The 10495-nt window shown below is 40.8% G+C and overlaps 1 protein-coding gene across 2 annotated transcripts in view; it reads left to right on the top strand.

The window, feature by feature from the left end:
• Positions 1–306: 306 nt before the first annotated feature.
• Positions 307–10495, top strand: part of MND1 (meiotic nuclear divisions 1) — a 73820-nt gene continuing 63631 nt past the window's right edge. The window contains exons 1-2 of one of the 2 annotated variants that reach the window (XM_050789920.1): positions 307–407; positions 5755–5820. In XM_050789920.1, the coding sequence (XP_050645877.1) occupies positions 405–407; positions 5755–5820 (69 nt within the window). In that variant the 5' untranslated portion in view covers positions 307–404. Of the gene's footprint in view, positions 408–718; positions 1181–5754; positions 5821–10495 lie in introns of those variants that run through there. The other variant, XM_050789921.1, reaches the window with a different exon arrangement.

The following is a 10495-nucleotide window of genomic DNA, read 5'->3' as shown; positions in this document are numbered from 1 at the left end:
CTCTATTTTTTTAAATCCAAACTTAGGCCAGATTTCTGCGGCGCCAAGAAAACGCAGTAAAAGCAAAGGCAAGATGTCCTTTTTTTAAAAAAAAAAAAGTCACATTCACAGAATACCGAGGAGACGGAGGCAGCTCTGTAATCGGTCGGGTGAGACGCGGACAAGCTCCCCCAGCCCCGGCCCCAGGCCCGCGCAACCTTCCCCCGCCGGCTGTTCGGATGGACCGCTAGGGGTCGCTGCGGGCCGCGCGTCCGAGGACCGGCCTCCTCCTCCACCTTCTCGGTCTCGCTGCTCCGCCCCCGCGGTGTCGGCGGCGCCAAAATCAAACGCGTCCTGGTCTTCCCCGCCCCTCGCCCCTCGCCCAACGCGCAGGCCCAGCCAGCGGAAGCCCCGGCGCCCGCGCCATGGTAAGGACTGAGGCTATGGTCCCGCGTCTTCTTCCTCCCTAGTGTGTGGGCTTCGCCGCCCCTCGTTGGCGTGTGGATCCCGGCCTGGCGTTGACCGCCATGCCGGGCCGCGGGAGCGGTCGCCCGGCTCTCGGCCTCCCAGTGGAGAGGCCAGGCCCGGCCCGGCCCGGCCCCGCCGCGGCCATTCCGCACTCTGCGTCGTTCCCCGCCGCTCCGGTCCGGAGTTCCGAGGCGGGGGGGCGTCCGCGGCCTCCCGGCTGGCTGCACCCAGCGTCTGTCCCCAGGGCCCATCGGGCGGGTTAAGTTAGAACGCGGGAAGCGTTCGCGAACGTGACTCGAGAACCTCACCAACCCCGATTTATCTAAAAGACCACGAACCCCTTGAGAACCGGGGCTCCCTACGCCTCCAGCCTCGGCCACGCGTGGTGTAGCCCCCCATTAAGAACGGGGAGAAAAAGCGCAAGTGGGCGGGAGGGACTGCGGGAAGCGAACGTCTTGATCCCAAAGCGCCCTCCTGGTTTGTCACCATTGAGTGGTTTTCTGTATTGTAATACGTAGAGCACATTCCAGAACTTCTCAGTTTCGAGTTACCTAACGGATCTTCACTTTGTGCCAATTAGTCGATTTCTGTGAAAATGCCCCGGTTTCTGCCAAAGGGCAGGAGTCGCTGCTCCTGTGCCGGGCTCTGCTGGTTGTGTAGGGCGCTGATGCTTTTTTAAGGACCCTCTGCACTGAATAAGGCTTCCTCGTCTGTCATTATCGGTTAAGTCCTGGTAAGATTCCAGATCGGCTTTATGAGCTTAAGGTCTTTCTGCCCATCAAATCATTTTCATAAACCTTCAAAGTTTCATGCCGTTTTTTCTGCTTCAGTTGGCGAAGAATCAACATCTAGTTAAATGGATCTAAGATTTTAATATCTTCATTTACTTAAGTGGCCGTTAAATGTTGCCGAGCTAAAGGGGGCGGGGTGGGACACCAGGATCTAGTTGTATGCTATTTATTTGAAGATACTTGTCCAGATGTAGTTATAAATGATAACGGCTTCTTTGTGGTTAAACTAACAACCCAGCCACCTGGGCGTACAGTGCTCTAAGAAGCCAAACAGGACTACAGTTAAATCTCTTAGCAGTGCTCTTCAGTGTTACCAATTTTCTCTGCAGGGTTGCTGACCTCGTATAACTGACTTGGAGAACTGTGCAGCTCAAACGCGCTTTGTCCTTTTACCTGATCTCTCTCTCTTTATACATGAATCACCTTCTAATACTAAATGTGTTAACTCTTCAGAAGCTTACCTCTGATAATAGAGAATCCTTTTAAAAAATTAAAACTTTTGATAAGATGCGGACTTCCTATTTTTTAATATGTGATCAGGAAATAAGTTTAGTGTTGGTCAAAGGTAAACTTTTGATTGATTATGAATTAGAAACTGTTTTCATTTGGTTAGGCAGCCTAAGTAAATAGAGTTCGGGCAATTTTTGAAATTGGAAGAGTGCAGTGCTGAACTCTGAGAGCAGCAGTGACATCTACTTAATAATTCTTCATAATTTTATTGTAATTGATGAGTAGGGCTGGCTGTAGGAATTCCATAACTTCTAATTGAGAAGGTTCCTCAGATAACATGATTTTTAAAGTGGTTTAAAATACTTCCAGAAAGCTTCACAGTCCTTGAGTCAGATTTTGAGTCTCCTGACTTACTACTAATTTGAATGCATCGCTAACTTACACCATCAGGTTTTTCCTAGTCTTAATTAAATATTAAATACATCCTCATTGATTTTTTTTGAGAAGTTTCTAAATATGAGTATTAATATGGCATCTTTTTACATTAGTTATTTTAATTCTGGGTATGATACTCCTACTGTGGTTAATAGGAATTATTTCTAGTCATAAAAAAGACTGATGAATAAATCAGGCTGGAAACAATGGAAATGGATGATAGAGCTCATCCACATTTCCTGAGTAACTTCCATAGCTGCTGAGCTGAGTGTTGAGAGCTTTCCTAAAACTTTCCTAAAACCAAGACACTAGATTCTCCTCATTGCCTGCCTCTCGGGGGCAGATTCTTGTGGAGTGCGAGGAGCTGTTTAGAATATCAAAATGTTAGGATCTTGCCTAACACTTCGGGATCTGCTTTCTGCTAATGCAGCCACAGACTGAAGTTCTTAAGGGATTCCCACTGCCCTGCAGCGCCCTTGACATGGCCTTCAGATTCTGGGCTGACAAAAGTAGGGTTCTCAACCCTGCCACGATTAAAAAATATGTTGGAGAGGATTTTAAAAATATATTGGAGGATTTTTAAAATATGTTGCCCAGGTCCCATTCCAGAGATTTTGATTCCATTCATTCGACGTGAGCCTGGGCATCAGTATTTTTAAAAAACTCCTGAGCTGATTCTAATGTATGGCAGTTTAGGACCTGTTGGACTAGAAAAATATGTTGAAGGAGTCTTCTAACTGTTACGAATTTCATGCTTGATTTATCAGATACTGCAGAGGCAAGAATGAAGGCAGGCAGATAGAGCAGTCCTGGACCCTGGCTCTCAGCCCTAGGTTTAGTGAGCAGGTCTGTATGGGTTCCTGGAGTTTGCCTACCTGAGATTTCTCTGATTTATCTCTCCAAGCCAGGCAATACATGGTGTCACTGAATTCACTATGATTAATTCACCCGTTGTATCTATGGGAGTATGGTAGGTGTTGGGGGGCTTAGGAGCCTAAGCAGTCTGAAATTTTAGAGTTGGGGGCTTTAGATACATGGTCCTAAAATTAAGGGCTTTATGTCTCCCCTTTCTAACTTGGCACTAAGCCCTGGAAAGTTAAAGGCAGTTCATGTTCTGAAGAAGTTTTTCAGTGTGCTGGGAGAGACAAGTAAACATCTTTTCAATGTAGTAAGTGATTTGACGAAGGTGTGTTCTGGGAATACATGCTTAGCCTGTGAACTCAGGGAAGTTCTGGAGGGATAGCGCCTAAATTAAGCCTTGGGAGATGTTTTGGAGTTTTGAGTAGGCGAGAGAGGTGAGGGTGTTCTAGGTGGAGGAACAACATTTTTTTTAAGGACGGAAATGAGAGCATTCTTTGAGTAGATAATTGCAAGTAGTTTTTGTGTTACAACTCAAGTAGCTTAGGTTTCCATTCTGTTAATGGCAGAATTTGAGGTAGGGTGTGGTGGAAGAGGCTGTAAAAGGTAGCCTGGGGTTAGGTGATAAAGGGCTTTGTATATCATACTGGGGTACTCAGATACGCCTGGATGTCTGGGAGCCACTGGAGGGTTTTGAGCAAGGGAGGGACATGGTCATATTTATGTTTTCCCAGCACAGAATGTGAACATAGAGGGTGAGTCAAAGTGTGGTTAGGGGACTGGAGATATTTTGCAGGAGACGGATGATGAAGGCCTGAATGAGGCAGTGGTAGTAGAGATAGAACAGACGGGACAGATAAGAGAAGTAATTAAATGCTGAAACTGGCAGAACTTGGTGATTGGTTGGATGTGAGATAAGAGAGGTAAAGGTACCTAGGATGACTGTCAGGCCTCTGGCTTGGGTCACGAGGTAGTATCTGAGACTCAAGGTCTAGAATAGCAAGTTTGTGGGGAGTAGGTATGAGAGAGGAAAAGTTGAGTTTAGACAGAGTTGAATTTTGTCCAGCAGGCGGGTAGATGCATGAGACTGAAGCTCAGGAGCACACCCAGGGGTGAATGTAAAGATATGAGATCTCAGCGTGAGTGTTAATTAAAACCATGAAAGCAGATGAGATCAAAGATAAGATATTAGGAGATGGGGTCAGTAGCCAAACCCTGCAGCAAAACAGTGTTTGAGAGTGGACTGAGGAAGAAGAGAAAAATATAAACTTTAAGCTATTTATTTACCCATATTACTCATCAAGAAATACCTGATCATTTTTTTCCTGTGGGAATGAGTTAGTGCACCGTTTTTTTTTTTTTTTTTTTTTGGGGGGGGGGGGGCTTTTTTTTGTTTCGTTTTGTTTTGAGACAGTGTCTTGCTTTGTTGCCCAGGCTGGTCTCGAACTCCTGGCCTCAAGTGATCCTCCAGCCTAAGCCTCCCAAAGTGCTGGGATTACAGGTGTGAGCCACCGCGCAGCCAAGTTAGTGGGTTTCTAGGTTTTACAAGAATTAAGACTCACTCACTCTAGTGTGTAGCCAGAATGGCAATTCCAAATCATTGTCTTCACTTATGTAAACTCACATTTTCTGATGATGTTTTTGGTTGGATGGGGCAGTCTTTAACTGTGGTTTTATGTCTGCTGTTTAAGCAAACAATTTATATTCCTTTATAATCCCCTACAATGTTTGAGAAAGATGCAGATCACATAAGAAATATTAGTGCGGAATTTTTTATTAGAGAACTGGAGGTGATAGTGCTCACTCTTTTTTTTTTCCTGTAAACCTTTGGGTTGGAGGAAATTTGGCTCCTTTCTCTTCTAACTTGGGATTTAGCTTTATATATTCTATATACAACATACTGTAAAATTTATTATTAACTTATATTTCAGCTACATATTGTCTTAATTTCAAATTGGCTAAAGGGTATTACAGAAGAATAACCTGAGTAGGCTTCCATTTTCTACTCGGATAGGCCTTTCCTCCTTCCCTCTTGTCGTCCACATTGCTGCTATAATTAACTTACTAAAATGCAACTCTAATCTTGCCACTAGTCTGCTTTAGAAATTACTCAGCAGCTCCTCATTGTCTAGAATGAAGTCCACTCTCAGCTGGACAGTCAGCTTTCGTAATCTGACCCCACACCTTTCTCATCCCATCTGCCACTCCCCATACATACTTCATACAATAATTATCCCCCACAGCTTATCCTTCTGGAGAATTCCATGTACTTCCATAACATTGTGCCTGTGTGTGATCTCCCCAAGATGTGCTTCTCACCATTTCTCAATTTGCCAAAATCTTTTTAATCTCTGTCCTTCTTAGGTAACCTTTCTTCCTCTGCATAGTGGAATTCATTCTGTTCTGGGTATTTATGTAGCAATTGGCACATGTAGCTGTTCATTAGCTATAAGTAGTTACATCTATCTATTTTCTGGAGAGATTGTAAGCCTTTGGAAGGTCAATACAGTGGCTTATCATTGGTTCACTTTATAAATACTGAATTTCTACGAAATGCCAGGCTCTATCTCAATTTATAGTTACTACCTTGGCAGCACCTAGCACAGTGGTTGGCAGATAGTAATTAAAATGAGTCTTTAGGTCTGACTTTGAGAGTATCAGACCTGTTGGTATCAGATAAGACCATGCATAAAATTTCAAATAATGTTGCAAATCTAGCTGTTTTCAAAATGTGTTTAAAAGCATTGTTTACTTTTTAATTTTTGTGCTTTAGTCAAAGAAAAAAGGACTGAGTGCAGAAGAAAAGAGAACTCGCATGATGGAAATATTTTTTGAAACAGTAAGTCATTTTCTTTAACACATAATTTTGTGTAATTTTCATCTTAAGTATATGTCATCCAATGTTAACTGCCCTTCTTTGTAAGACATCAATACTGATCAATTTCTTGAAGAATGGGTAAGATTCTGCAAATATTTGTGGCTCCTGTGAGTTATGGAGTTGTAAAAACATATCCCACTATTGGTAGAGTCTCTTTCACCCAAGCAGTCCTGTATACTGGCACCAGAATCTTCTGATGCATATATTTGATTGTCTCCCCTTTCTGCCTGAAAAATAATAATGACGAAAGCCCACATCTCCTGAGTGCTGCCTAGGTGCCAACCAGTCCTGGATCTCAAACAATAGAAGCCATAGTTCCAGGATTCAAACCAGGAAGAATCATTTGATTTCAGAGGGAGTACCAAATACTGTCTTTGGATTTTAAGTCTGTCTAATGTGTAACACATAGTTGATGGTACACAGGCCTCCTTAATTTATTCCAGATATTTGTACCTGCCACCAACAGGAAATATGTTTAAAGTTTCATCTCCTAAGTGACAGAGCCAGAGTTCAAACCCAGGTACCTGGCTCTAGAGCCTCCTGTCTCATGGCTTTACCCTGTTACTGGAAAGCTTTTCTTTGTCTTCAGGTTAAAGGCCACATAAATCCTTCACCTAAAACAACACTAACTTCAAGCCATATGATATGGCTTGGCAGGACCTGCATAGCCTCGTTGGCTATTTTCATCATATACAAATGTGAAGATGGGAAAAAGTGGTAAAATTGAATATTAACGTGATAAAATCCCTTTTCACTTTAAGGCAGATTCTTAGTAAAAAAAAAAAAAAAAAAAAAAAAAAAAAAAAAGCAAAATACACTGGGGATTTGCCCACTAAGTATAATCTTATTCTTAAAAGTCATTGGCAGTTCAGAACAGGATATCATATTATGATGATGATATGGTTAGGAAGATAAATTGGTGAAGTCTCTATATGAAAATTACGGCAATTATTCTGCTGAGTTGAAATATTTTTCCTGTGGTCTCAGCAAGAAAAGTAGGTTTAATTCCTGCAAGACAGTAGAAAGCTGAGGAGAGTGTTGGGGAAATTATTTTGTCATTTTACAATATTGTTAATTATCTCAAAAGTGACAGTTTCTAACTGAAAAATTTTAAACCTTGTCCTCAGGAACACCAAAACATGAAAAACTCTGAGGATCAGCAGTTTAAGGAAGTTAGTAATTAGTGAGGTTTTCCATAAAGCTGGGAATTAATTGTACTGATTGATTCATTTCATATATTCCTGTTTCTTTTTTTCATTATAGCCTAATCAGTTGCTGCTCATTTATTTAGTCTATCAGTTTTTTGATGGAATTGAAAAGTATAAGAGATTTGGCAAAAGTAATGGAGGCCATTTAATTTGTTCTCTCATGAATGGGATATGGTATATCCAGGATCCAGACTGATGTCAAAAGTAGATAAATATTCGATTTGCTTCAACATCTCAAAGCAAATCAACAATAATGGTGCAGAGTGAAAAGCATGGATTCTGGAATTCAGATTCAGGAATCTGGATTCTAATTTCGTTGTTGCAATTGGCAAGTAAAAATTCCAACAAAATCAAATATGGCTACTCAAGGATTTGTTACAGAATTTGACTTTCTTTAGATGTCAATAGCAGCCCCCTAATGTCAAGGGAAAATGCTTATAATTTAATGTTAAGTAGAAAATGTAAAATATAAAAAACAATGCATGATGACAAATATTAACAATGGTAAGATACAGGTGGATTTTGTTTTACACTCTTTGTTACCTACAGTGAACAAATACTACCTTTTTAATCAAATTAGAAAATCAACTAATGAAGCAGCACATACTATATTGCCTCTAATCATAAGTGGGCTGTCTGCAAGGTTTTGGAAATCTTTTAAAAACATAGTCATTGGTAATAATGACAACTCATAGAGAGAGTAAGAACCGTCAGGGACTATTTGAGGCACAAAATAGGCCACCAATAAATGTGTTGAGCTTTTTAAAAAATTACTTCAGCAAACAAATGAGTAGCTTTCCACTGGCACACAGATCTCTGGAATGGCCATGCGTATGCCCAGATAATTAAAATAAATATATAAATGGAGAAAAAGATGCATAGACATGATCATGTATGGATGGATATATACGTGCGTGTATGTGTGTTTTGGAGCTGCTAATGTAATTAATTATTTGCCTGTTGCACTTAGGAAGAACATGAGAACAGTGTAGCTCAATAATTGAAAGTTTGCATCTGGAACCTGTTTAACTCAATAGCTTTGTGACCTTTAAGCAAGGTTCTTGACCTCTCTATGTCTGTTTCTTCTTCTCTCAAAGAAGATGATAATTTTACCCAGCTCACAGTGTTGGTATGGGGATTAAATAAGATAATATATTAAACAATGCCCAGGTCATAAGTGCTTTATGAAATGTTATCTAGGGCCAGATGCCATGGCTCACTCCTGTAATTCCAATATTTTGGGAGACCAAGGCAGGAGGATCTGTTGAGCCCAAGAGTTTGAGGTTGGTAGTGAGCCGTGATCACACTCTGTCACTCAGGCACTCTAGCCCAGGTAACAGAATGAGACCTTGTCTTAAAAAAAAAAAAAGAAAAAAAAAAGGGTTCAACATATGCAAATCAATAAATGTAATCCAGCATATAAACAGAACCAAAGACAAAAACCACATGATTATCTCAATAGATGCAGAAAAGGCCTTTGACAAAATTCAACAGCCCTTCATGCTTAAAAACTCTGAATAAATTCGGTATTGATGGAACGTATCTCAGAATAATAAGAGCTATTTGTGACAAACCCACAGCCAATATCATACTGAATGGGCAAAAACTGGAAGCATTCCCTTTGAAAACTGGCACAAGACAGGGATGCCCTCTCTCACCACTCCTATTCAACATAGTGTTGGAAGTTCTGGCGAGGGCAATCAGGCAAGAGAAAGAAATAAAGCATATTTAGTTAGGAAAAGAAGAAGTCAAATTGTCCCTGTTTGCAGATGACATGATTGTATATTTAGAAAACCCCATCGTCTCAGCCCAAAATCTCCTTAAGCTGATAAGCAACTTCAGCTAAGTCTCAGGATACAAAATCAATGTGCAAAAATCACAAGCATTCTTACACACCAGTAACAAACAGAGAACCAAATCATGAATGAACTCCCATTCACAATAGCTTCAAAGAGAATAAAACACCTAGGAATCCAACTTACAAGGGATGTAAAGGACCTCTTCAAGGAGAACTACAAACCACTGCTCAATGAAATAAAAGAGGACACAAACAAATGAAAGACCATACCATGCTCATGGATAGGAAGACTCAATATTGTGAAAATGGCCATACTGCCCAAGGTAATTTATAGATTCAATGCCATCCCCACTAAGCTACCAATGACTTTCTTCACAGAATTGGAAAAAAACTGCTTTAAAGTTCATATGGAACCAAAAAAGAGCCCCATTGCCAAGACAATCCTAAGCCAAGAGAACAAAGCTGGAAGCATCATGCTACCTGACTTCAAACTATGCTACAAGGCTACAGTAACCAAAACAGCATGGTACTGGTACCAAAACAGAGACAGAGACCAATGGAAAAGAACAGAGACCTCAGAAATAATACCACACATCTACAACTATCTGATCTTTGACAAACCTGACAAAAACAAGAAATGGGGAAAGGATTCCCTATTTAATAAATGGTGCTGGGAAAATTGGCTAGCCATAAGTAGAAAGCTGAAACTGGATCCTTTCCTTACTCCTTATATGAAAATTAATTCAAGATGGAATAGAGACTTAAATATTAGACCTAAAAGCATAAAAACCCTAGAAGAAAAGCTGGGTAATACCATTCAGGACATAGGCATGGGCAAGGACTTCATGTCTAAAACACCAAAAGCAACAGCAACAAAAGCCAAAATTGACAAATGGGATCTAATTAAACTAAAGAGCTTCTGCACAGCAAAAGAAACTACCATGAGAGTGAACAGGCAACCTACAGAATGGGAGAAAATTTTTGCAATCTACTCATCTGACAAAGGGCTAATACCCAGAACCTACAAAGAACTCAAACAAATTTACAAGAAAAAAACAACCCTATCAAAAAGTGGGCAAAGGATATGAACAGACACTTCTCAAAACAAGACATTCATACAGCCAAGACACATGAAAAAATGCTCATCAACACTCGCCATCAGAGAAATGCAAATCAAAACCACAATAAGATACCCTCTCACACCAGTTAGAATGGCAATCATTAAAAAGTCAGGAAACAACATGTGCTGGAGAGGATGTGGAGAAATAGGAACACTTTTACACTGTTGGTGGGACTGTAAATTAGTTCAACCATTGTGGAAAACAGTATGGCAATTCCTCAAGGATCTAGAACTAGAAATACCGTTTGACCCAGCCATCCCATTGCTGGGTATATACCCAAAGGATTGTAAGTCATGCTGCTATAAAGACACATGCACACATATGTTTATTGCGGCACTATTCACAATAGCAAAGACTTAGAATCAACCCAAATGTCCATCAGTGACAGACTGGTTTAAGAAAATGTGGCACATATACACCATGGAATACTATGCAGCCATAAAAAAGGATGAGTTTGTGTCCTTTGTAGGGACATGGATGCAGCTGGAAACCATCATTCTCAGCAAACT

The sequence above is a fragment of the Macaca thibetana genome, chromosome 5 (genome assembly GCF_024542745.1).
Source record: "Macaca thibetana thibetana isolate TM-01 chromosome 5, ASM2454274v1, whole genome shotgun sequence".
NCBI classification, from domain to species: Eukaryota; Metazoa; Chordata; class Mammalia; order Primates; family Cercopithecidae; genus Macaca; species Macaca thibetana.
This window is presented reverse-complemented; position numbering and strand designations above follow the sequence as displayed.